Raw genomic sequence first — 27,663 nt, forward strand, 5'->3', positions numbered from 1 at the left:
CTGAGGCCGGGACGGTGGCGAGAGTTCTCCCCAGAGTCCGAGACGAACTGGACACCAGCAAGGGACGCGCTCGCCCTGTCCCCTGTCCCTTTCCTTCCTCCCGCCCGTCCACTCCTGCTCCGCAGCAGGGTCCAGAGCGGGGACAGGGCGCACTGGCCGAGATCCCGCCTGGCCTGTCCCGCTGCCCGACCAGGATGCGCGGACCCGACGGCGCGGCAGCCCGCGTCCCGCCAGCCAGCTCCTGCCCTGCTGACCGCGCCCCGGAGTTCCCGGTCAGGGTTTGGGCCGCACGCCTGGCTGCAGGTGAACCTTTCCGACCGTGATGCTTGTCTGACGAGAGGCAACCAGCCAAATGTGTCTGCTCGGTCCCCTGCGGAAACCCTCCGCCCGGCAGAGATGACCGCCGGGAGTTGGCCCGGAGCTGCTGGCGGCCCGAGGAGCCGCAGGCTGAGGCCGGCCAGGTGGACCCAGCCCGCAGCAGGGGGTCTGGAAACGGGTCTGTGGCCAGGCTTGACTTTGGGCCCGACATGGAGCCCTGGTATGTAACCCTGCCCGCAGCTGGACCTCCCTGGGCGGCTCTGTTGCATGAGTCGGGAGGTGCCGTCATGTCTAAGATCATTAGCGGCGGGTTTCCTGAAACAGTTCTGTCAAGAATGTTCTGTGGGTGAGGAAGGTCCCCAAAACCAGGGGGAACAGGAGCGGGCAGGTCCGCAGCGCCACGGCTGTGCCTGCGGCAGCCAGGGACCCAGCCAGCCACGCACAGCAGGGCGGGGGGACCTCTGCACCCTAGGCACAGTCCTGGGGGCTTCTGAGGGCTCCCAGACCGTCTCGAGCCTGCCCCTTCAGGGAAGAGGTGATGACATCGGTGGACAGGAGATTGCCTTTAATATTTTATCATATTCTGTTTTGTTAATATACCCCAAATTGTGTCTCTGTAATTGTTTTAGAAATTGGTGCGTAGGCTTCTATTACTTACGAGGTGGAGATTTCCTATGTAAAGTTAACGCCGAGAGTCCTTTTTCCAGTGTTGTGTGGGGAATTAAATAGGCTAACGTTCGGATTGGAAAATATAAATTAAAATATATTCGCCCGCTGTAACCAGGGACACCGCGTAGTGGGAAGAAGCTGTACAAGGACCCATGCACACAACAGTCACCGTCAGTTTGCTCAGGTCAAGGGGCAAGCTTAGGATCTCGTCTTCGGTCTGCGAGAGAAGACTGGGTAATTGACGTAAACATCCTCTCCAGCGCCATCCGAGGGTTGGTTGTTGAAGTAGGGGTTTCTGTAGTTGTTCGATGCCTGGAAAGACAGTCGGAGAGGGTGTCAATAATCCCCTGCATTTCAGCCGCTGACAAAGATGCTGAACACAAATATCTCCTCCATTCAACGACCACAGGGCAAATTTCTATCACCATTAATTTCATGACACTACCGAACCTCTGCAAGAAATCGCGTTCGTGACTTGCAGGGCCTCCAGTGAGACGCAGCAGAGGAGGCCTGGTCTGCACCATCCCTGCTAGGCCGGGTTCAGGTGGAGATGCAGAATCCCCTTCCCCAATACCAGGCTGTTTTGATGAGGACAATTATTCTTTTTTGTTTGTTTGTTTGTACGTGCCCCTAGCGGGAACCAAACCCGGGTCTCTCTGGTCCGCAGGCCGACACTCCAACCGCTGAGCCAAACCGGCCAGGGCAGGACAATCATTCTTTATATGGAAAGTCTAATCTAGTATTTTCCCATTGTGGGCACCCATTCACTACTGTTGAATGAATGTCATGAGAGGCAATACTTTTAAAATATACGGTGTCCTACCTTAAAAATAAGCAACTGAACACAATAAATTTACAAAATAAACTGATATTCACTTTCAAGATAATGTTATTATTAGTGTGGCTTTGGTGTTTGCAAGGAGAAAGCATGTTCAAGTGTCCTTGTTACTTACATCACCTGTCAGATAAAAAATAAATCAAGTAAGTCTAACTTCATCTTAATATCAACTTAAACATCTAACTTTCTAATCATCGTTCAAGATGCCATTATTCTAAAAAGCCTGAAACAGTTGAGCACATAATGTAGGAAGTTGCAAAACTCCTTCCCTCTGAAATTCACAGCAGCAAATTTGGCTTCGGGTTGGCTTGAGCGGATGACCACTGAGAACAAAGGACAAATCCAAACCTTGTACAGACAGACCACTGTTTAGCTCAAGCAGAAGTCGGCAGATAAAACAAGGCAAGATGTCTTGAGATTTTGCAGTTGGTGCCAAAAAAAAAAAAAAAAGTAAGCCAGGAATTATTCAGGAAAAAAAAAAAAAGATTCTTTTGCAACGAGCAATACTTAACAGAAGGGAAAAGTTCAACTGCTAGAGTAGTAAGAAGTTTGAAGCACACACAGTGAATGGTCAGAATGCTTTGGTGCTTGGCCTTTTGGCTGGGGAGAATGTAATGGGAAGCAATTAAGTTGTAGAGAAATGGATGCAATTGTAGGTAACACTTGGGGCAATATTTTATTGTAAAAGTTCCTAAACAGAATGATGTGTGTCAAAGAGAATATCTGACCTGTCGTGGAGACAGGAGCATGAACACGAGCATCCCTCTCATCTGCAGAAGCAGATGGGATTTCCTACTCTTTCCAGTAAACAGAGGGGGACGGGCACAGGGAGGGTGAGGGACAGAAGGTCCCACCTCATCAGAGGCCGGCAGCCATCTGAAAGCTCTTGAGCTTATAGCCTGTAATGAATCAGTCAATCAAAAGGTAATAAGATTGATGAACATCATGGACTGTGCCCGTCTTGCTCCTTGTTTGCTTGCCAATGCTTCGGGTCCTGTGTGTCGTTTAATCCGATCCTCACGAGACCCTATGCATAAAAATAGTAGTATGCCCTGCACTGGGTCCAATAGTATCCCCCAAATGTGTGTTCTTCCCAGACCTTCATGACGGGGCCTTGGGTGGAAATAGGGAGACTAGAAGCACACACTGGGAAGAACGCGTGTGGAGACGGGCAGAGACTGGAGCGACGGGGCCACGGGCCAAGGCGGGCCAAGGCGTTCGGGAAGACGGCAGATGCTCAGAGGAGCGTGGAGCTGTCTCCTCCCAGGGAGGAACCGATCCTGCCGAGACCGTGATTTTGGACTTCAACCCTCTAGAACTGCGAGAGAATAGATTTCTGGGTTTTTTGTTTTTTAATCCTCACCTGAGGGTATTTTTCATAGAGTGGGTGGGTGGGAGAGAGAGAAACATCGATGTGAGAGAGACACATTGACTGGTTGCCTCCCGCAGGTTCCTGACCAGGGCCGAGGACGAACCACAACCCAGGTACGTGCCCTTGACTGGAATCAAACCCGCGACTCGTTGGTTCAAGAGCCAACGCTCTAACCGCTGAGCCAAGCCGGCCAGGGCTAGATTCCTGTTGTTGATGTCATCAGCTCTGTAGGAATTTTGTTGGAGCAGCCCTAGGAATCCAGGACAGGTTTTGGTAATACACAGTGTTGTTATGTCCGTGGGATGGCTCGTTTATTTATATTGAAGTAAAGCAAACAGTTTCGAAGGGTATTAATAACGGGAGAAACACTAGTTTCATCAGCTAGCTGACGCTTGAAATACAGGCAGCGGCACAACCAGACTGTCGAGAGGAGGGTCAAAGCGGAGCCTGCTGGCTGCCTGGCGGACCGAGCTCGCAGGACATCCGTGACACGCACGGGGAAGAGGACAGGTCTGAGCAAACTTACCTGATTCTGCGTGTTCTCAGACTCTTTACACTGGACTTTTTTCTGTCTCCTTCTGGAAATACACATTCAATGGAGGTATTAAGAACTGCACTCCGGACAGGGGTCATTTTAAACCTTCTGCGCCTCCCCTGCCCCAGCTCCGGTGCTCTTACTGAACGTGGCCAGGTGGCCACCCAGTCTCCTTACACGTACCTCCCCACAATGCCATTGACCTAAATCGTCTCGTCTCCCCTACCTCCTCCCTGTGCCCCCAGATGCTGGAGGCAACTGCAGGGGATTGCAGGCAGGGGACATGAGTCGTTCATCTCGGTGAGGTTACTGCAGAAGGGTCACTGTGGGTTATTACATAAATGGCTTATGGCCTTCTCCATGTAATTTCAAACTTGATTTCCCACAACAAATACATCCTTTTAAGTGCTAGTGGAGTAACTTCTTGGATGACAATGATAATATAATTAAGGGGTATGAAGTCTCTGGGTGTTTTACTAAACCACCTGTGTGGGTTATTTTATTTAGATTGCATTAGGGGGGGATAAAGACTCTCTATTTAACAGGTTGAGCATGGCTGGTGTGGCTCAGTGCTTGAGCATGGCCCCTTCCACCAAGAAGTTGCCGGTTCGATACCCAGTCAGGGCACATGCCCAGGTTGTGGGCCAAATCCCCAGTGGGGAATGTGCAGTAGGTGGCCAATCAATGTTCTCTCTCATCGATGTTTCTGTTTCTCTTCCCCTCTCCCTTCCCCTCTCTCTCTAAAATCAATAAAGGGAAAAACAGAATACAGGTTGGGGGACTAAGGCGGAGAGAAGAAGAGTAACTTGCCCCACATATCATGGTTGGTTAGTGGTAGTATGGGACTGGAACCCACAGCACCCCCCCCCCCTGGGATGGCTGTGTTCCCCTGCTCTGGGCCGGGCTGCTGTGTCGAAGGGGCAATCTGGAGCTATGTCATTCAGCAAACTCTCCAGGTTCCAACTCAACCTACAAAACCCAACGTCCTGGGGAATCTTCAAGAAGAAGATTCAGAAGAAGAGAGGAAGCTACTGTAATTGGACACAGTCGCTCAGACACCTGCCTCCAGGTGTGAGGATGTTTCCCGGGGAGATGGGGACCACCTCTTCATCTCCCCAAAGAAAAGATTCTTACTGAGCAACAGAGAAGGTGGGTCAGATGCAAACATGCAGTCATTTTTTTTTTAAAGATGAGCTAAGCGTTCCTTCAAGAAAACTGTGGAAACAGGCAAGATCGTCCCTCTCCAAGGCAAGTTAGTTCAAATGGGGATGTGGGCCCCGTGGTCCCTACTACGTGCTGTGAAATCCCCCACCAGCTCAACACAATGACCAACTTCACTTCTTCTACGTGCTTTTTATTTCTCGACTTAAGTATTATTGAGATAATCATTTATTTATTGGATGTGTAAGTTTACTATGTGCAAGCCACGTTTGTAGGTGTTTTATGAAAAGTATTTGCTGCTCAAAGGAAATGTATTTGGGAGGTATTATTATCTGCTTGTTACACATGAGGAAACCAAGACACTGATCTGTGACCTTTGATCTTTTGTTAAATCATGGTCCACGAGGCTTGTTATAACACAATATGGAGTTAAGTTTCCCAAATAGGTCCAAGACATATATATATATTTTAATAAAGTATACAATGCGATGAAGAGAATGTGAAGCTGAGTCAGATGCTCTGTGCTGAACTTGTGCTTTGAGACTTAACTCCTTGCCAGAGTCTCTAAAGGTCAGTCCTCTTACTGTTCAATAAAGACCGTAACTAGGGCGTGGTTGGGTCTAGGTTGACCAGCTGTTCCGGTTTGTGGATTTGGAGTTTCCCAGGGCCCAGGGGACTTCAGTGCTGAAACCTGGAGAATCCCAGGCAGACCACCCACCGTCTTTGTTGTCAACATCGACGCTGACAACACGTGTAAGAGGACGTGTTGAACACCGCTCACTAAATGTTCCATTTCTCCTACAATGCAGGTGCCCGTGTAGAGACTGGCAGCGTACCAGCAGGAGGCACTGGGATCCGACTGGAACGCAGGGCCTGGGAGCGGACACGGGGCTCGGGGTCGTGGCCCACGGGCCCCAGGCTCTGGCCGTGAGGGAAGAATCCCATTTCCTCCAGGCACACTGATTTATTTTGCCTTCTATCCAAGTCAGCACCTCTGAAGCGACAGGAGTAGTTTAAACAGTCACGAGGACAGAGTTCAGAAGGTCACTGATTGGCCCTGGCATCACCTTTCCAACCATGTCCATTCTAAGGAACAACACACTGATACAGGGACAGGGTGGCAAGACCAGGGACCCTCCCCTCTGTGTCCGGCCGTGATGACGCGGTCCAGTCCACGAAGCCTCTACTCATCACACTTGCCCAAGTGGGACAGTGTAGTCTGCGGTTCAAGTTAGCTATTCACGTAAAAGGGATTCGCTTTCGTGAAACTCAGTCCTTCCTGCCCAGGGTCTGTGACCCGCCAGAGACCTGCTGTTCCCCTCTGAGCGCCCCCGTGTTCCTGTGGCCACATCGCCCCTCCGCGCGTTTTTATCCGCCAAGGTGACGCCGCAGAGAAAGTCTCAGGTCATGGACACCCTGGCTCTCACCTCAGCCGGCTGATCACTAGCCCGAGAGAGATTTGAGGGCCGCAGGGTGACGGAGAGGAAGAAAAAACGACAGTTTCGTGTTTCGGTTTAATTAGACGAGTGCCACTGACCATCCGCTGCGTGGGAAGATGAGCGCTCGGGGCGACCACACTGCAAAATGAATGCGTCCTGGGCCTGCGGCCACGGACAGGACGAGAGACCAGCGGGAAGGTGCTTCGCCGAGAACGCTGGCTGCCGGGCAGCCCGTGAGAAGCGTGTGGTTCGGGAGGGTGACGCCGCCTCCTGGCAGGGACGGAGGCCCGGACAGACCCGCAAGGCGCCTGCGTCCCCCGCCTCGAACGAGCACAGGATTGAGGCCGAAGCGGGGGGAGGGAGAGCATTTTGGTGGCGTCACACTGGGAAGAGGGTCAAGTGTGTTCACAGAATAGAAGTTGCAGTTTCAAGAAAATCTGTCAATATCGGGGGTGGAAGGGGGCACACACCAAGGGAAATGAGGCTAGGCCGGAAGACGGGGCTGGTGAGCTTTGCCATTTCTCTGGTGGCAGCGGAGAGGCAGGGCTTTGAGCAGGAAGGTGACCCGCCGGCTTGAGCTCTTGGAAAAGGAGCACTCGGTGCATCGGAAAGAGCGGAGAGTCCGGAGCAGGACAGCAGATCGGAGAGCGTGGCTGGAATCAGGGGTGGTGAGCAGAGCCCCCGAAGACGTGGAGAGTGGGGAGATGGAGAAACCCCCTGGGATCCGATCAGCAAGCTCTGTGGGTGGGGGTGGGGGTGCACACGCGTGTGCGTGTGTTCGTGGTCACATTCGGGGAAGAGAAGTGTGGGGGTGCAGGGATTCACCCACCCGATAGACACGCGTAAAGAGTGTGGTGCGCTGGACATGCTAAGGGCAGGCATCGCGTGTCCGGGCCCCTCCTCAGGAAGGCAGTGCTGTGTTTGGAGCGCAGTCCGCGGCGGAGGCTGGCATGTCACCTTCCTGCTCAATGTCACCACAGTAATTCCAACCCTAAGTGGTCACCGCTGAGACTGCAGCAGACGCCCAGGCACATGAGAGATGAACGTGGGGAGCTCGAGAGGGAAGGGGGCGTCCCCTGGAAACTCCCCGCGGTGCCACGGACCGTACAAGGCGGAAACCAGGAGGCCACGGCCACGTGCTCTCTCTGAGGTCCCCCTCCCCACCCCTTTCTTCCTCGATAACTTTTATTAAGAGCACCTAAAGGGCTCGTTTCGAAGAATAGACAACCATTGCAAGCACGCGGTTTGCTTATTAGAATGCATGCGGCATCCATCTCGTTCCCCGCTGTACGACAAACATCTGATGAATGGAAAAATGAAGGCGTTGTTACTGTTCACGCCTGTCCTTCCCCCTCAGAATCTCTGTCTCTGTCTCTGTCTCTCTCTCTCTGTCTCTGTCTCTCTCACTCACACCACCCCTCACCCAGCAACCTTTTGTCCTAAAGAAGGAGGGAGATGGATGCACGGGAGACGGAGCAGAAGCCTCGGGCAGCTGGCCAGAACAGGACACTGCTGCTCATACGGGGCGGATGGCCGGCTCCTACCAAGTACTAAGTGAACGACTCCCCCTTTCTCCTCCGACGTTACCACAACCGCTTCCTCTCCTCTGCGTCAGAACAGCTCTCAACAGAATGGCCGTGAGCGCGAAGACAGCTCGGCCGACGACGGGGTTATTTATAACAGAACCGCGAACATCAGAAACACTCGGGATAAACAGGACTCAGGAGGAGGGGCAGTGCTCACCTGTTATGAACCACGGCAATGACAGCGGCAATTAGGGTAACAAACAGCAGCGATAAAACTGCCCCGACAGCCATGAAGACGATGTACTGGCTATCTTGGTGATGGGTTTTACCTAGGAGAGAAAAAAAAAATTATAGTAGGGATTAGGAATTCAGCAAAAGCCAGCAAAAAGAAAGTTAGAAAAATGAAGACATGGCACATCAATCCTCATAAGGAACAATCGAAAACAAACAGCAAATCCAAGAAAAAGCAGGACGAGATAAGGGAAAAAGATTATTTTTCTTCCAGAGTCTCCTAAATATTTCTGACTCCTCGCGGATTTTAATTAGCTCCTTGATCTCTAAGATTGGGTTTGACCCTTAAGAGTAAGAATAGAAGAGTGTGTGTCGGGACAGATCTCCCTTTATTCTGAGGAGCTCGTGATCCCAAACATAAACTCTTTTGTAGAAAAATATAGCTGTCAGAATCGTATACAAATTAAGGTTACTTCTTAAGTCTGATATCTTCAGTACTTTCAACACACAACAGTAGATAACTTTGATGTTTATAAGTAGAATTTTGTTTAAGAACTATTTTCTACTCAGTTGGGGTTAATGATAAAAAATAATCAGCAAAAATGCGTTGTTCTGACTCCCTGCTTCCGTGGAAAGAAGCATGGTCCAGGGATCCGCACTTCCCAGCCTAGTTCGCTCACTGGTCAGTGTCCTGACCACCTTGACCTCTGCGCACCTTTCTTCATCTGTCCGCCGAGACAGTGGGAACTTCTGATCACATCACAGAATTGTGGTGAGAATCTATCGAGGTGACATTCAGAGTAATAAACCACTAAAGACACATCATCTGGAGCCTGACCCCGTGAGCTCAGAGAGCGATTTGTCTGCAGACTGACCTCCTGCCCACAGCACGCCTTACCCACGGCCACCCACGGTCCTCCTCGGAAGACACTCCACGACGGGCGCTGTGCTGCTGCTGGGAGCGGGCTGGGTGGGAAGCCGGGGGCTGTCGTCATGGCCACCTTTCTTTGGGACGGCAGAGTGAGCCCAGGCAGGGCCTGGCCAGGGCTGGTCCTGTGACCCCGGCTGCCTGGAACCCCACAGTAACCAAAAAATCACACTTCTCACTGGATTTTTCACAATCTGACAGATCATTTCCTCCTTCCTAATTCACCCTTTAGCTGCAATTTTTTCAAAGTCGACACACACCTGTTCGTTTGCAAGCATCAGTGCAAAGAGAAAGTACGTCAAATCACGAACACTGCTTTTGTGCTTTAAATCCGTTTAACCGACAAGGTGAATACAAGTGTAAACACATATGAAGGCTTTAAAGACTTTGCGCAGTGCCCCGCCGGAGGGGCTCAGAGGTTGAGCATGGACTCACGCATCAACAGGTCGCCAGTTCAATTCCCAGTCACAGCACAGGCCCAGGTTGTGGGCTCGATCCCCAGTGGGGGGCATGCAGGAGGCGGCCAGTCGATGTTCCCTCTCATCAATGTTTCTCTCTCTCCCCCTCTCCCTTCCTTTCCCTCTAAAATCAATAAAGAAAAAAAAATTTTTTAAAGACTTTGCACAGAGAGTCTAGAAATGGCTTCTGTCCAAATACGGTGGGGAAAGGAAAAGCGGAATTTATTCCAAACAAAAATACATCGAACTACCACTACGAAAAGAACAGTTAAACTTTCTTCCCATGAAATAAGAAATTAACCTTTTGAAGTTCTTGGCACATTATAAAAATAAACAAAATGCCTGAAATTATTTTGCATTACACCCCAGTACTATGAAAGCATCATACCTGCTATATTGAAATGATTTGAATATAATAAATGCTAAGGTTAAATCCAACAGGCAGTCATAGCAAGAAAAGTTATTATCAGTAAATTCATTGACACTATTCTGGGAGAATCTTTTTAACTACTTGTTTTAAAAGGCAATTTAGCCCTGGCCGGTTTGGCTCAGTGGTTACAGCATCAACCTGTGGTCCTGAGAGACCCAGGTTCGGTTCCCGCTAAGGGCGCGTACCTCGGTTGCAGTTTGTCCCCGGCCCTGGTTGGTCGTGCGGTGGCAGCCACTCCATGTGTCCCTTTCACATCGATGTTTCTCTCTATATATCTCTTCCTCTCTCTCCCTCCCACTCTATCTGTACAAAAAATGGAGAAATGTCCTCGGGTGAGGATAAAAAAACAAACAAACAAAAGGCAATTTAGATCTTTATTACAGTAAAAAAAAATCTGGGTGAACTAGAGGTCTAATATTTTCAATGTAAATATTAGAAGAAAATATAAATAAATAAATCTCTGGAATGAGAAATGACTTTCCAATTTATAAAAATAAATAAATATACAGGATTGAGTCAATCAAAATGAAAAATAACTGTAGGACAAATGATTGCAAATGGCATGTAAAGACAAAAAAAATGGTTAGTAGTTTTATTCTATCCTTGCTATTAAGAAAAATGTAGCCCTGGCCGGTTTGGCTCAGCGGTTAGAGCATCGGCCTGCGGTCCGGAGAGACCCGGGTTCGGTTCCCGCTAAGGGCACGTACCTCGGTTGCAGTTTGTCCCCGGCCCTGGTTGGTCGTGCAGGTGGCAGCCACTCGATGTGTCCCTTTCACATCGATGTTTCTCTCTCTCTCTCCCTCCCTCTCTATCTGTACAAAAAAATGGAAAAATATCCTCGGGTGAGGATAAAAAAATAAAAAAAATAAAGAAAAATGTACAGTCCGGCTGGTGTGGCTCAGTGGATTGAGCATTGTCCATGGTCACCAGTTCAATTCCCGGTCAGGGCACAGACCCAGGTTTCAGCCTTGAGCACCAGTAGGGGGTGTGCAGGAGGCAGCTGATCCAAGTGAGACACATTGATCATCGATATTTCTATCTCTCCCTTCCTCTCTCTCTAAAAAAATCAATAAAAATATATTTAAAAAATAAAGAAAGAAAAGAAAAAGGTATATAAGACAATAGGAGAGATATGCCTTATTAACAAAATGCTCTTAAAGAATAAGTTTGTACAAAAGGAAGTCGGTGGTGAGACAGCCCCTCTTACCTTGCCTTTGGGGAGTAAAAACTGCTACAACCAGCAACGAGAAAGAAATCGGTCTCTCGTCACTCCCTTTCACTGGGTGCTTGCACATTTCATTAATTACTTTATTCTAAAGAAATACTCGGAACTGTATAACATTTATAACAGGAAAAAAATCCTTATTTCCCAATGTAGACTAACTAGCAAGACCCTGCAGCTGGGGTTGTCAAACTCCATTTGCAATAAAATCGCCTGGGGGCTTGTTCAACCAGGACCAGGTCTCTGAGCCCCGCCCTCAGAGTTCTGATTGGCAGGTCTGGGTGGGTCCCAGGATTGGCAGCTCTCCTGCGACTCCTAGGATGGGGGGGGGGGGGGGCTCACTCTTTGAAAATCAGGAAAATCAGGCTTTTGGACATTAGAATGATGTGTGGAAAGAATTCCAAGGAAATGAAAAACTGCTGACTCCAGATAGAAAGCTAAGTAAAAAATTAAAGCCAGAATTCACGGTTGCACTGGCTAAAATATCTCCATCAAGTATGGAACTTACCGGAAAAAATGCCTGCAAAGCGACAACATGCCAAATCTTTAAAGTGATGATCTTCAGGGAGTAGAATTAAAAGCAATTATTTCCTTAGGCTCTTTGGTATTGTCCAAACTGTCTAAATGATGTATTGCTTTTATTAATCAGGAAATAAAATAGCACAAAATTCAAAGGTCTGCATGCTTATCCAGAAAAATCTGCCAAAATGGAGCGGTTACATTTAAAATGCGGCGTTGGGGAGCTACTCTGTAGACGGGTACATGGAACCCTTAAGAATGAAGATGGCATTTCTTCTTCTACTGAGCTCTAAATGAAATGAATTAAGAAGCAGAAACCACCTAAAGGTGTGGCCACTTGTCTCGCAATGCTGAATTATAAATCGGAATTTCCAGTACATTCTGTAATGCGGGACCTGTCCCTTCTTTTCACCTGTCCTAGTCGTGTTGGGCATAATGTTTGTTGGAGTCAGATCTCTCTACTCCTTCATCTTTCAGCACGTGGTAGTTCGAGGCATACTGCGGTGTATGGGTTTAACATGACTTCAAATCCACGTTTTTATGATTTAAGTTTGATGTAAAAGCACGCTTGGAACGGGCATTTCCCACGAGGAATAAGGGTGCCAGCCCCACCCCCGGGAGATGTCAGCATAAGATCCTTATCGCCCCAACATTTCAGTCCCGCTGCAGAGACGAACCGAGCACCCCCGCCTCCAGCCAGTCCCGCCTCTCCCCCCTTTCTTGTCCCCCCCGCTGTGATCCATGAGCCATCAACACTCAGGACCACGTGGCACAACCGCACAACTGGCCGGGCGGGCGTCCTCTGGCTAAAAACACAAGCGTTACAAAGCAGAGCAAAGGGCACTGGATGCTTTAGGGAGGCGACAGTCCTCATGGTTACTTTTTGCTACGTTCGGCTCACAGATCTTGGGTTGAGAAATGTCAGCCCTCAAACGCCTCGCTTACAGAAGAAAGGGTTCCTGCCCATTCTCAGCAGCCACTATTGTGTGGACGTGTTTTCCCACGTTCGTCCCGGTGGTGTGTTGATTCCTCGGAGGACAAGGGTCGCGAACCCTCCGGCCATGATTTTCCCTCCCGTCAAAGAGGATAGACACAGTTACAACAAACTGTCAGAGGGATCTATGAATGAATAACTCACGCCAGGGCTGCGACCCTCCAGTGACAAGTACTCGCGGCTGAGTTACGAACCCTTTGGGCGGCCCACCCCAGAGATGCAGCCGGGCACTTCCCTCAGAGCCGATGGGCACCAGCGGGTGTCCCTGTCATCGTTTACTCTGTATCAGAGCTTGGGGCCATTGAGGGAGGAAACTGGGGTCAGGGTAGTGAGGCAAGTCACTCCCAACCTAACTATCTGGACTGAGGAGCATGCTAGGAAAACCACCGCCCGACCCCGCAGCCAGGCCCAGGGGTGTGTGTTGGCATAAGATTTTCTTACTTTTCTGCCTCATTAAAAAAGGAGCAGAAACAAGGGGGCTTAGATAAAACAGACAGAGGTGCTTTATATATTTAAGCACCACCTAATATATAAATTATTAATAGCCTACTTATATTTTGTACCTATACGTTCAAAGTTAGGGGTAAAGAAATAATCCATTCCTATTCCTTCCACGTTGGCATCTCATATTGAGTTAGCCACGCGGAGCAGGGGGCCCCTGCTCCTGACCGCGCACGCCCACCTTCCTGGGGAAAGGCGAACACGTGTGAGCACCTGTCACTCCGCGGGCCCCTGGGAAGAACCATAGCCTGAAGCTGGCTGAACTTTCCCGGGTGCCGGAAATAGTTAGCACGTGGATATTGGTATGGCGACAGTCTTCCAAAGGTCAGTTTTCTTTGTGCAGATCAATTCTATACTCTTGGTATTTCAGAAACCTTTCCCTGTCCTATAGCAAGAAGGTCCTAGGAGATCGATCGTTTTCAGAGAATTAAAGGACCACGACATCAGCCTGTAATCTTTCCTGAGTGATGAGCATCTGCTCACCCTCAGAAGGAAAGTGCTGTCGGATTTAACCGAGAAGCGAAGCAATGTTCTTGCCCAGGTACAGCCCAGGCAAGGCCGTGAGGGAAGTGGTCTGCAGCCCAACGCGCTATTCGCGACACTGGGTTTGCCTCTCTGGACATAAGATGACTTAAGCCCTTAAACAGTTTACGTCGGGTGGGAGATGTCGTCTGAGACTGGCTGCAAAGGTCACCTTCTCGATCCAGCTCCGTTTTCTGGAGTCACCATGTGAGTGATGCCCGACCATGGGCCCGGTGCTCTACAGTGACCAGTGCAGGGATGGCCGGGGTACCTGAGTCCGCACACGAGGCACAGGGATGGTGACATTCTTGACTTGGTGCATTTGTCGCGAACGTTCTCAAGACCGACTCCACCGTATGAGACGCCTCACCTTGTCACCCCAATATTTCTGTCGGGTTATATTCCCTGAGCACAGACCTCAATTTCGTGAACATGTGATTTAAAGGAGAGTCAGGCCGCCAGGACTGCAGCCCTGCTCACCCTCTTGGTGGACTCGTGTGGGGACCAGTGAGCACGGCAGGCCTGCGGCTGCTGTCCTCGGAGGGGCCCTCGACTAGGGGGTGAGACCTCGGCTCTCCGTGCCTGCCACCACCATTCCCAACTGTTACAGCGCTTCACTGTGTCCGAGCCATTCAGACCGACAGCGTGGTGTGTAACGAACACCTGCGTTCCATCTGGGACTCAGTCCCCGTATCTTGCCTCTTCCCTGATCTTGCTCTGATTCTCTTCGCTGTAATAAGCGGAAGCCCTCCTTTTGGAATGTCCCCGCCAAGGAAGACAACGTCCCCACGTCCCAGTTCTGTGGGGGCACAGGAGCGAGCTCCAGGATGTAAACGGATCCCTGGGGCAAAGACGGAAGCAGCTCACTCCGGGATGAACCTGTGAGTCCAGGTGACACGCAGCGCCATCGAGTCCTCTGCTTGCGGACCCCGAGAACGTGCACGGAGCGGGGTGCAGCTGCCGGGGGCTGCAGAAAGGGAGGCGCTGTCTGCTGAGGTCTCTCAGCAGGTCGTCTGAGATGCACGCTGCAATTCCGGTTGAGTGCTTTTTCAATAATAAAACTGTTTTCTTTCTTTCCTACCTTTGCGGAGCTGTTTTCCGGGTAGGGAGGAGATTTGGGTTCTAATTGTAATTCCCCAGCACACTGTCGTCATTACTGCTGTCTAAGCGAGCGTGACCCTCCATGACAGTGTCTGGGCTGTGCTCTGCACACGGCCATAATGGGAAATTTCTCAGACGCTCTACTGAAATCAAGATAAACACTTTCCCCGTGCAATAAAACACAATAGGCAAACCCACCGTTTAAATATTTTACGTATTCGGCTGCCAAGGTTCATAAATGTGAGAGAATATAACTATTCCTAATACCTGCACATAGAAAATAAACTTTTGTGTTTTTTCTTGGGAGATTTTGGAGGGTAAGCCCTCGCCATCCCTGCGAGAGGAGGCACGAGGATTCTGATGGCCAGTAACTCGGGCTCTGGGCTCACGGTCATTGCTCACCTACAAGAACCAGAGGGAGCAGGCCTGGAGAGGAAGGAGAAGGGGGGGGCCTGGAGAGGCAACGAGGGTGTGCTTGGGAAGGCGCTCGGGGGAGGGGGCTTTCCCCGGAGGGAAAGGTCTAGTGAGCAGGTCTGTGAAGGTGCAGGGCGGGTGCCTGACACAGCCAAGAAGAAGTGTGAGAGGTGAGCTACGGCCAACACTCTCCAGCCAGCACCTCGATCCTCCTTTGCCCGGAGGCTGCTCCTAAAGTTCCCGTTTGTTTCTGGTGTGGAATTGGCTTCATCAAACCCTAATGCCGCACTCCCCTCCAGACCCTAATGCCTGCCACCTGACTGCTCATTCCTCAGACGCATGAGTGGGAACCCTCCCTCACATGACTCCATGACACCTACACGCCCCCCAAAAGGGCACAAGTCAGTGGAAAACCCCATGCAACCCTGCACAGCAGAAGCCCACAGAGCTGGCAGGAAAGTGTGGGAGCACAGCTCCCCCTCCCTCGCCCACAGTGCTCCCCATGCAGCTCAGCTTGCAGGCTGCTGCGCCTCCAACGGCCTTGTAGGGAGGGCCAGGCCGCGGGGCTCTGCAGAAGCAGCTTCCTCCGGAGACATCCGTGGGCCGCAGCAATGAGTTCTGTTTCCTTCCACTTGGAGCAGCAACAGCGTCACAGTTACGAACGAGAGGTCTGCCGGTCGGCCCACCCGTGGGTGCCGGCCCCTCCCCCTATTGGCTATGGAGCCCTGAATACATCGCTCACCCTCTCCAAGTCTCGCTTTTCTCATCTGAAAAATGTAGATGACAAGAACAGAACTGTTCTGAGTCACTGTCAGTCAGTGCTTGGAGTGACTGGCACACATACGAACAGTGTGTCGGTGTCTCACAACGCAGCCAACACCAGGCCCTGGGACACCTCCTTCTCATCACTGCTGCTTAGAACTCTCCCCTGGGTCCTTGGAAAACCTCCCGATTTGAACTAGAGGCCATTTATAGAGGCCTACCCATAAATGTGCTATGAACGGCATACAGATCTTTTCAGACTAGGAAACAGACAGCGAGCTTTGTGTGAATATCTACCTCCAAACATTCTGTCCGGTTTGACGTCACTGTACCCGAAATAATGTCGGCTACGTGCTCCACGGGACGTCCGACAGCAGTGCCTGGCTGTGAGAAACAGGGCTCTCGGAATCCCCCCCAAACCTGCGGCCTGAGGCTCCCCAGTCTGGTTACCCACTTGGTCTCTCCTTTTCAAAAACAGCCAGGGATTAAAAACCAGAATTGCATGATTCAGTTTCAGAAGTGATCCCTTTATTGGCTGGATCAGGACGAGAAGACAGGAGTCAGCGTGGAAGCCGAGTGAGCTGTTTCGATGCGGGTACCTGGGACTGGGCACATGGGGGTGTTCGCTATGAGTGTGAACTCGCCCGACAGTCACATGTATTTATCAAACGTCTACCCCCTGGCAGGTTGAACAATACGCTCCTTGCTCCTCCTAACAAATATAACAGATCTCAGAACTCACGCGTGTATGGACACACAGCGAGACGGAGTGAAGGACTGCCCGGTGGTGTGGCTCAGTGGATGGAGCATCCACCCCTGCACCAAGAGGTCGCCAGTTCGATTCCCGATTAGGGAACACGCCCGGGTTTCAGGCTCCATCCCCCAGTAGGGGGCTGTGCAGGAGGCAGCCGACGGACGTTTCTCTCTCATCAATGTTTCTCTCTCTAAAAAAAATCAATAAAAACATTTTTAAAAAGAATGAAGAGCTCTTTTGAGTGCTCTACGTAAGACAAGAAAACTCACAGCATGTTAACAGCAGGACAGCCTGTCTCTCCTATCTCGGAAGCCTATCTCTCTGTATTTGTAAGTGTGTCTCCTCGGGGCCCGATCTGGGGCACACATCCATTGTGGGCTTTGATTTGAAGATAGCCCTTTGAGAGTGCAATCTTCTCATCAAGTGTCTATCCTCTGCTCCCCGGTGTCCCGTCATCATGATGATAAGGGTTCTCATTCCGAAAGCCCTTCCCCACTCCCCACCGAACCCATCGAGACCGTCACCATTTCAACCTTACATCTGTGGGAGGAGGAATCTCTGCCTGTGGGTTCATGAAATCAAACACCACTCTTCTGTTTTTCTTTAAATAAAAAAAGTATAAACATCACAGTGATGTTGAGAAATACATTGCATCCTGGAAACAGACGTTAGAATGGCCGATGAGGATGGCAAAATATTTGATAAAAGCTATCCCAAAATAGTTCTCAGTTTAATAAATGCCCTTTAAGAATCCCTGAGTCATTTCAGTGTGAATTAGTTTAACGTAGATTTAGGGCCCAAAGATGTATCTCTTTACTAGGCAGGTCCTCTCCTTTCCAAAACGGCCCCTCTGCAGACCGGGCAGGTCCCCCTGGAATGTCAGGCAGGAGTCAGGTCAGTACGTGACTGAAATACTTCAGATGAAGTTGGAGGTCGTTGACGAATTGAACTGTAATACTTAAAATTAGACTTGCCCTTGAGAATGAAACGCCATTCATCTTATGCCAAGACCGAATTTTTCTAAACGGTAAGTTATTTCTCAATGGCCTTTGGGGACATTTTCACACAATCCTCTATGCTCAGCTCCCAGTAAGGATCTGAGAGACACCCCAGCTGTTAACAGTTCCCAGATGCTTTAGAAGGAACCATCCCACCCAGGACTAAGCGTCTAAAGGGCTAGTTTGCGGCTGGAGTCATCGGGCCGGTCTCTGGAACACCTGTGGCCCGGACTCTCGGGAGGAAGAAGCTCGGTGCGTCCGTCTGAATCTGAATCTCCAGCCGTGCTCCACGCTCCCCGGGAGAGGGAAGCTTCACGCACATTGTTTGAAGTTCGCACCGTGGATAAAGACCCACTTACAGGAAAATGTCTCCCAGATTAGCTGCCTTTTTTTGTTTTTATTTTTTTAATTTTAGAGAGAGAGAGAAACATCAATTGGCTGCCTCCTGCATGCCCCCCTCCTGGGGATCAGGCCCACAACCCCGGCGTGTGCCCTGACCGGGAATTGAACCAGCAACCTCCTGGTGCATGGGTCGCCCAACCACTGAGCCACACCGGCCGGGCTAGATTAGCTGCTTCTAACAGCACCCCTACACTGCTGATCATGCTGTCCCGCCCGAGCCTGTGCACGTACCTGACACACCAACACACGCTCGGCAATGTTTCCTTCTCTCTAATATCATCTTCCTATTCAGTGCCATCCCCTGTCTCTGCACAAACACAGTGCGTGTAAGGAAAGGACCGCAGGGTGGGGGGTGTCAGGAGAGATGAGGCATCAGTATGCAGCGCAGTGTCTCCTAAAAGAGCAGATCGGGCGGATCCGACGACATAATAGGCCATGATTGAGTAATCAGCTCGCTTGTGAGGATGGGAACGTCCGTTGCGTCTGGATACCCAGTTGCTGCCCGGAATCTTAAAAACCTGACTGCACTGGCCTGAAAAGTGGGGCGGCCCCGCGCGGTGAGGGGCTGTGTGACTCGCAGGCCGTGGGCGCCGGGCCGGGGTTCTGCCGTGGAAACTAACGGTTGTGTGCATTGTGTTCTGTGTAGTGATGATAAGGGGGGGCCGGGCTTCGTCACACTGTGCTAGGGAAGTGGGCGCAGCACAGCCCCCTGCACACCAGCTCAGACACCCTGCATGGCCACAGAGTCACCCGACTACAGATCCAAGGAGTGGGACAGAAGGGTCTGGATTACTGAAGCCTGTGCCTCACCGAGCAGTCTGTGGGAAGGTTCTCTTGGCTCTGACGCTGTGGTTTCCTCGTGTCTGCTTCCGTCGTCTTCCTTTACCAACCCGTCCTCCCGGCGGAGGATTCGCAAGTACGCGCCATTTTTTTTTTTTTTTTATCCTCACCTGAGGACATTTTTCCACTTTTTGTTCAGGTAGAGTGGGAGGGAGAGAGGGGAACAGAGAAAGAGGGAAACATCGATGTGAAAGGGACACATGGAGTGGCTGCCACCCGCACAACCGACCAGGGCCGGGGACAAACTGCAACCGAGGTACATGCCCTTAGCGGGAACCGAACCCGGGTCTCTCGGGACCGCAGGCCGACGCTCCAACCGCTGAGCCAAACTGGCCAGGGCTAGTACGCGCCATTTACAGAAAATACACGAGACGAGAAAGATCAAGTTGAAGAGGGAAAGAGACTTTTTCTAAAGATATCGATGCAAATAAAGTCAATGAAAACTTCTCCTCAAATGATGCAATTAATCTTCTAAGAGTTCAGGTTTCTTTGATTAGGAATCACTAAAATTCAAAGGTCATGTATTGATGAAGGAAATCTAGAGATAATCTAACTCGAAAACTTGAACACAACATGGACACAGCCCCTACTTGAGTACATACGACTAACATACAAAGAATCAGCCCACACTTATTAATACAAACTCTGGAAAGACTTGACACCTCTAAGCGGAGATGCCAAAATCCCGAATCTCAAACCATTTCTAGTGTACGAGTCTGGTCCACCGCAAACAAACGCAGGAAGTGACGTGAGGGTGCACATGGCCAAGTTATACGTGTCTGAGAGATTCAAGACACCTCCTGGTTCAGTGGCCGGGAAGCCGTGTGGGCCGACGTGGAAAAATCTCGCAGGTGGTGAGAGCTGACGGGACCGCTAACGGAAAGGAGGTGAATGTGGTAAAAATCCGTGGGTTGGTGAAGAAAAGGAGAAAGTAGGGAAGTGTGAGTGATGGTCAAGGCAGTGGCAAGCAGAGGCGGATGTTCCTATAGACCAACTTCCCTCTCTCCTCTGTTCCCATCAAAGTGGGCAGAAGGCGGGTGGCCCGTGGGCAAGCCTGTCCTCCAGCTTGTGTCCGCAGCTGCCCAGAGGAAGGGGCACCTTTTCTGAGTTTGCCCGGAGGAGGTGCCAGCTGAGACTTCGTCTATCAGGAGTGGGCTCCTTCGTAGCCTAGTTTGAGGGCTCCGTCCCTCCCCCGTGGCATCGAGCTCTTAGCTCATTTCTTCTGCTTCGAATGTCTCCTTTCATTCCGTGCTCGACTATGTGACACCTCCCTGCGTGTTACTTTGCCATCGTTGGTCAGGAGTGGACAGTGCCTTTCATTGCTCTTAGTGAGATCCAGAATCTCGACACGTTATCGCTGCATTGGGCCGATCACCGTCTGTGTTAACTCGTAACTCAGAACCTCTGTACCCACCTAGCCACGGAGTGCAGCCACCCGCCCCAGCGTCCACCCTGCTGACGCTTACTTCCGGTGGCTCCCTGTCCTCTGTTCCGTCCCCGCCCGGACCATCGGTGCCCCGCTGAAACCTGGTGGGTCAGCTGAGTGGCCTCACGGGGGAAGATGGGGGAAGGACCTGAGTAACTAACTACATACACCACTCAGCTGTGCCCGGGGGCGTGTGTTCAAACCAGTCTCCCCAGGGCTGGTTTCATTTCTTTGACCCTCGTCCTCCTTATAAGTGTCAGCTCAGTTAAGGCCATAGTAGTTTGACTACCAGGTCGTTAATATTAAAAGACTTCGCAAGTTCTTTCGGTGGAGACGCAAATACTTTTCTCATGACTAATGAAATTCCAAAGAGTATTAGGGGCCAGGAATGATCTTGGTCACCAGTGGTGCCCCACGCTTGCCCCTGGCCCTGGCCCCTGTGGTCTAGACAGATTTCAAAGGCTGAAAAGTCCGTCTAGAACTGTTTCCTACTGCTTCCCAGGGCCCGGGGGCCCGAGCAGGAGACAAGCCCTTCTTTTCGTCGAACAAAGGGCGTCGAGAGTGAACTCGGGTTCGACTCCTGCTCCTGCCACTGTCTCTCTCTGTTCGGAATCAATCCAGGCCTGGAAACACGGCAGGTTGGTGGACATCGGGTCACCTTTGCGGTGCCCTGTGCGTACCTGGTCCTGCCGGGATATGAACGCAGGCAGACAAGAGTCAGGGGAGAGTCGCTGTGGTAGGAGCCGTCCTGCCACAAAGCGAGCAGCGCTGACGAGCAGGTGCGGAGCGACCGAGAAGACGTGCGTCACGGGGCCTTTGCTGAGACAGCTGTGCTCAGGGCACTGTGCTCCCCACCTTCTACCTGTCTCTGCTTTCAGCTCTACATTGATTTTGACCAAACAGCCTCCAGCTTTGAAACCATCGAACCGCACCAGAGAAGAGGCAGGCAGTCTAGTTTTGCTTTCCATCTGATTTTTTGATATTCAATATGTACTCAGGGTTATTTTTCGAGAGAATTAAACCGAAGCATACAGTCAACAGCTGTCACCATCTGTCAATGATAACTTTTGACTAACAGGCCCCGTTGACATTCTTTCAACCCACCCCCCACCCCCCAAATCTCAGAAGGCCATTCTGCGGGTACCCAAAACAGATGAACACTGAGCAGTACTGCCCGCGACGTCCAGCCCCTTTCGTTTTCCAGTCTTTACGGCGTAGGTAAAAAGAAAAGGAACCGTTCTGGGCAAGACACGCAGTCATGCTGGACAAGAGAAAGACAGTTTTTAAAATTAGTACGAGTTAAATAACTATACCTCCTAAAACCTGTCACTGCCTCCATTTTCTCTATGACTTAAGATGTGTGTATGCCCTTTTTCAACATATAATGGGCAAGATCTTATTTCATAGGCGTTCGAGAACAGTTCCTGGTGGCATTTTTCTGAACAGAACCCTTGCTTGCCTTGAAGGAGGTCAGTGACTGTGTTTGGTCTTCCTGTGTTGTGGCCAGTTCACAGGCTTGTTTTTAGGTAAGAAATATTCTCCATGTGTGTCTGAGGAATGGAGCCAACACGGAAGGTGAAGAATCTTCGTTAATTCCCCCCCAAATAGCTCCCCAATACTCTTTCGCATCAAGTTCTGAAAAGAACGTGGACCACCCACGGCTCCCGTCAGTACGAGGAGCCAAGGAGGCTTGACGTGGTCCAAGGTGACCCTGCAGACAGAGGGCTGTCCTCTGACAGACGTCCTCCGTGGTGCCCCAGCACTGCAGCAGCGGGGGGCCTATGTGTGTACGCAGCTTTGCATGTCCCTTTCCAGGGCAAGAGGACACACGGCTGCCACGCAAGCCGTCCACGGAGGGAGCGCCAAGTCCTCGGGCCCTCAGCTCCAGAAGTCCACACACGAGCCGTGGTCGGCAGTTAGAGCATCGGCCCACGGGCCAGAGTCATGGGTTCTATTCCCGGTCAAGGGCATGTACCTCGGTTGAGGGTTCGATACCCAGCCCTGGTCAGGGTCATGTGGGAAGCAACCAATCAATGTGTCTCTCTCACATGGATGTTTCTCTCTCTCCCTCCCTCCCGCCCACCTATTCTCTCTAAAAAAAAATCAAGGGAAGAATAACCTCAAGTGAGGATTAAAAAGTACATACCTACCTACATAAATAAAAGCGCTCACACAAGCCAAGGCGCACGGCTGCCTGCATCGGCCACAGGAAGGGAGGAGGGAAGAGGCTGGAGCCAGGAGGGCGCAGGGGGGAGGGTAAAGTAGAACCCCGTCGGCTACAGAGTGAGTTCCCTCTCCTGCACCGCGCAGGGAGACAGGCGCCCCGGGCAGTGGGGGGGGGGGGCTTCCTTCCACGGGGGGGCTCCCTCGCACGGGGGGGGCCTTCCTTACACTGGGGGCCTTCCTCGCACGGGGGGGCCTTCCTCGCAGGGGAGGCTCCCTCACACGGGGGGGCCTTCCTCGCACGGGGGGGGCTCCCTCACACGGGGGGGCCTTCCTCGCACGGGGGGGCTCCCTCACACGGGGGGGCCTTCCTCGCACGGGGGGGCTCCCTCACACGGGGGGGGGGCCTTCCTCGCACGGGCTCGGACTCGGCGCGGCACAGACTTCTCGAGGGGAAGGGCTCTCAGTGTTCGCCCTTCAGTGGGAGAAGGTCGCTTTCGGCCTGTCCCACGGCCTCTGTGGGCCTGGAGCTCACGCAGGTCAGGGCTCCGTTACGACACAGGCCACGTATTCCTGATAGAAAGTGAGCCCTGTCCTTGCAGGGGGCCTGATGGGGCGAGAGGCCCCGAGCCCCAGCTCCAGCTGCCTCCAGGCCGGGCTGCCCGGATCTGCAGCAGCCTCAGAGCCTCGAAGGGACAGAGGGGCAGCCACACGACCAGACACGCATGAAACCCACTCGACTCCAAGCTGACTCGTCAATACCAACCTGGCACCACCTTGTCATTGCTGAGGGCAGGCGAGGGTTACAAACCGGTCCCCTCCCTCAGAAGGCTGCAATGTAACTGCGGAAGACAAGTTACACAGCTGAAGCTTAGGGGCTGGGGATACCAGGCGTCTTTTTCGGACTCACTGGGTTTTATTTTTAATTTCAGGAATATGGGACAGATCTGTTATCGTTAAATCTGTAACTGATGGATTAGAGAGAGAAAGAAATACTAAAGACTGCCACTCAATAACTGACAGCTTACCTAAATCCAATCATTACAAAACAGTTTGGCCCTGGCCAGGTAGCTCAGTTGGTTAGAGCATCATCCCGATGTGCCAAGGTTGTGGGTTCAATCCCCAGGCAGGGCACATACAAGAAGCAACCAATGAGTGCATCAAGAAGTGGAACAACAAATCAATGTTTCTCTCTCTCTCAAAGCAATCAATATATATATTTTTTAATTTTAAAAAATTTTTAAAAATTTTAAAAATTGAACAGTCGAGTCATAGAAAAAACAACAGAAACCAACCCACGAGAAGACCTCTGTGAAGTACTCACCATTGGTGACGGTCAGTTTTATCACGAAGGTCTCGTTCTCCCCTGTGCTGGCCTTGAAGCAACAGCGGTAAAGGCCAGAGTCAAAGGCCGAGACATGGGGTATGATGATGAAGGTCCTCCTCATCCCCTGGTCACAGTTACTCAGTATCTCTCTGCGATACCTTGAGGGGTAGCTTCTCCCTTGGGACAAGTTGCACCTGGTTAGGAGGTCGATCTGATGGGACTGCAGCTTCTCCCATGTGACTTGCTGCAGGGGACTCTTCATTCGATGCTCATACGTGAGCGTGATGTTTGTTCCCGGTTCCGAGACCACATGGCTGTCTGGTGGCACAGCCCCCTCAAATCTATCTGAAAGGAAGAAGAAGCTGATTATGCTCAGGTCCTCACATTTCTAGATGCGAAGGTAGAAGCTACTCCGAAAATTCCATCATGATGATTGGTGATGTCTTTTGATATAGCTTCAGTGATTGTACATGATACCTTCATACCACATTTTTGTAAGAAAAGGGCTTTTGAAAGACTGTGTTCACACATATTCTCCTCAGTTTTACTTGGTTAACCATATAATAAGAAACATAACCAACACCTCTTGTGCTTTTCTTGGTAGTGATCGTATCAAGTGATTAAATTTCACAGGACTACGGTAGTAATACTGGGCTGCTGACTCACACGCTGACTCTGAGTATCAAATATCTAGATTGTAATCATGCCAACTAATATTTTATTGTTTGTAAAAGAGATACCAAATCACTTTCATTGAGTATATACATAAATTCATTTTTTCAGATGTATGGGTTGTCAAATGCATAAATAAAGTAAGAACCCCATGTTCTATGACTTTCTGGGTACCTAGAAATTCCTACCACCATAGTTGGATCACCCAGCATGCAGTGCTCAGTACCCAATCATCAGATACTTCAATCAGCAGTTTTTATAGTGTGGTCTGAGGACACAAAGGATCCCTGTATCCCTCTCTGAGATCTGAAAGATCAAACCGATTTTAATAGTAATGTTAAAATGTAATTTACCTTTTTACCTCTTATTCTATAAGTATATATTCTTAGAAATTCACTCTTATCCTATACAAATATAGAGTGGATATTTTCAGTCTCTGATGGACATTGGGATATGTGCTTATAAATTCTAGTCTTTTAAATCATGCTTGGTTTTAATTTCTAACACAATAAATATAGAAGGTCATAATATACATAAACAAAATTCTTTTGGGTCATCAATAATCTTTAAGAGAATAAAGGGTAAAAAAAAACCTCTAAAATTTATATAGAACCACAAAAGACTATAAAGAGCCAAAACACTCTTGAAAAAAAACAAAGCTGAAGGTGTCACACTTTCTGATTTCAAACTAAAATACAAAGCTACAATAATTAAAACAGCATGGTACCAGCAAAAAGACAGAAATACAGACCAATGAGAGAATAGAAAGCTCAGAAATAAATCCACATGTATATGGCCAACTGCTCTTCAATAAGAGTGCCAAGCATACACAATGGGGAAAGGATACTCTCTTCAACAACTGTTCTTGGAAAAACTAAAAAAAGACATTGTAAAAGAATATAATTAGACCTTTATTTTACGCCATACATAAAAATCAATTCAAAATGGATAAAGACATAAATGTAAGACCTGAAACTGTAACACTCCCAGAAGAAAACATAGGAGAAAGTTTCATGACATTGACCTTGGCCATGATCTCTTGATTATGACTCCAACACAGGCAACAAAGAACAAATAGACAAGTGGGACTACATCAAACAAAAATATTTCTACATAGCAAAGAAAATAATCAACAGAGAGAAAGGGCAGCCAATTGATGTTTCTATCTCTTTCCTTCTCCTTCCTTTCTATCTAAAAATCTATGAAAACATATTTTTAAAAAATGGGCTGAAGACTGGAATAGACATTTCTCTAAAGAAGACGTACCAATGGCCAACACATGTATGCAAAGATGCTCAGTGTCACTAATCATTAGGGTGCAAATCAACACCACATGAGGTACCACCTCACATTTGTGACTATTAATAGGATGACTATTATTTTTAAAAAATAACAGTTGTTGGCGAGGATGTAAGAAATTGGAACCCTTGTACCCTGTAGGTAAGCATGTAAAATGGCACAGCCTCTGTGGAGGCGCCTCAAAAATTCTGAAAAGAACTACATATGACCCAGCAAATAGAAGTACAATCAGGATCGCAAAGAGATGTTAGTGCATGCTTATCGCAGCACTATTCACAAATGGAAGCAACCTAAGTGTCCATCAGCCCATCAGTGAATAAATGGATTTTAAAAGTGTGTATATATTACAATGGAATGTTATTCAGCCTTTTAAAAGAAGGAAATCTGCAATATGAGACAACGTGGATGAATCTGGATGACAATATGCCAGGTGAAATTAATCAGACACAGAAGGACAAATATTGCACGATTCCACTTCTATAAAGTATCTAAAATAGTTGAACCCATAGAAGCAAAGAATAGAATGGTGATTGCCAGGGTCTGGGGGAGGGGAGACCTGGGGAGGGACGACATGTGGAGGGGCGACATGGGGAGGGACTTGCTCTCCGGTGGGTAAGGAGTTTCAGTTTTACAAGATGAGTACATTGTCGAGATCTGCTTGTTGTGCACCGCGGTGCCTGTAATTAACAACACTACTTGTATACCTGAAAATCTGCTGTGTTTATTTTAGATCTCATGTTAAATGTTCTTATCATGATAAAATTTTGTCTTAAAAAGAGTATAAAGGGATCCTGAGACCCAAAGATTGAAGAATCTGATCCAGTGAATAGCCTCCAGGACCTACTTCTCCAAATGATGATAGCCCGGGGGGTGCGGGGGTGACATCATCTATTTAACCTGATAGCTGTGCTGCGGCCGACGAGGATTCTGACCTACTGTCCAAGCAGGAAGGACAGTCATGGACACTAGACAAAAACTGCAGCATCGTGGGAGACCATCTGCCCCAGCCTCCCTGTGTCACAAACTCACTGTGGGCTGGCCCGGGAGCCACGGTGCTGTCATCCAGGGAAAAACAGGAGAGGACAGGAGAGAGGAGGACCCGCACTTGAGAAAGAGCGCCAATCACCTAAAACACTAAGACCTGCTACGTTCAGCCTGAACACCATCTGAGATAGTGTCATCACCGCCAAATCAGCTTCTTCTCTTCAGCAAGTGGCTCCTTGTGTCAGAAAGTTGTTGGAAAGAGAAAGCCACAGCCCTCTAGTTTCTCCCTCCGTAACTGTGCGAACCATTTTCTGAACCTGACACTCTACCCACATAACAAGCGCACAGGAAACACTTCATCTCGAACTAATAAGCCCACACGAGAACAGGGGGAAGAGAGAGGCGAGGGAGAAACATACATAAGAAGTGGGGAAAATAACAACATAGAAGCTTAAAGGAAACAAAGGAGAAGTTAGAATGACACTAAGACAGGGAACGGAAGCATGAGAAAATAAGAAAGGAGGGACAGTATAAACAAAAGGCTAGATCAGATCACAGCCCGACGTGCTGGGGGAAATAAAAGAACATAAAGGAAAAAGAAGAGAAACCCATTTTTTCTCAGAAACCTGTCCTCCAATCTCAGACACGTGCTTCATCTGCCTGCCCAGCCCAGCCCTGCTCTGGAAGCAACCCCATGGACGGTGACTGGGGCGTGAAGTGTCTGTATGGGCACCAGGCCAAACCAGGAGGGCAGCCAGGCCTGGGCGTCTCGAGGGGGCTGCCAGGACCCAGGCTCATCTGGCCACAGACGCAGGCCAGGTGGTTTGGGAGCACAGCGTGGACCCCCATTTACCTCTC

The 27,663-nt window shown here is 49.9% G+C and overlaps 1 protein-coding gene across 3 annotated transcripts in view; it reads right to left on the reverse strand.

Moving 5' to 3' along the window:
- Positions 1–809: 809 nt before the first annotated feature.
- CD226 (CD226 molecule) overlaps positions 810–27,663 on the reverse strand; it is a 44,868-nt gene continuing 18,014 nt past the window's right edge. Inside the window, exons 3-6 of one of the 3 annotated variants that reach the window (XM_036245030.1) lie at positions 23,848–24,195; positions 8,076–8,187; positions 3,724–3,775; positions 810–1,299 (exon numbers count right to left, since the gene is read on the reverse strand). In XM_036245030.1, the coding sequence (XP_036100923.1) occupies positions 1,186–1,299; positions 3,724–3,775; positions 8,076–8,187; positions 23,848–24,195 (626 nt within the window). In that variant the 3' untranslated portion in view covers positions 810–1,185. The remainder of the gene's footprint in view (positions 1,300–3,723; positions 3,776–8,075; positions 8,188–23,847; positions 24,196–27,663) is intronic. The other 2 variants (XM_036245028.1, XM_036245029.1) reach the window with 2 other exon arrangements.

The sequence above is a fragment of the Molossus molossus genome, unplaced genomic scaffold (genome assembly GCF_014108415.1).
Source record: "Molossus molossus isolate mMolMol1 unplaced genomic scaffold, mMolMol1.p scaffold_m16_p_6, whole genome shotgun sequence".
In the NCBI taxonomy this organism is placed as follows: Eukaryota; Metazoa; Chordata; class Mammalia; order Chiroptera; family Molossidae; genus Molossus; species Molossus molossus.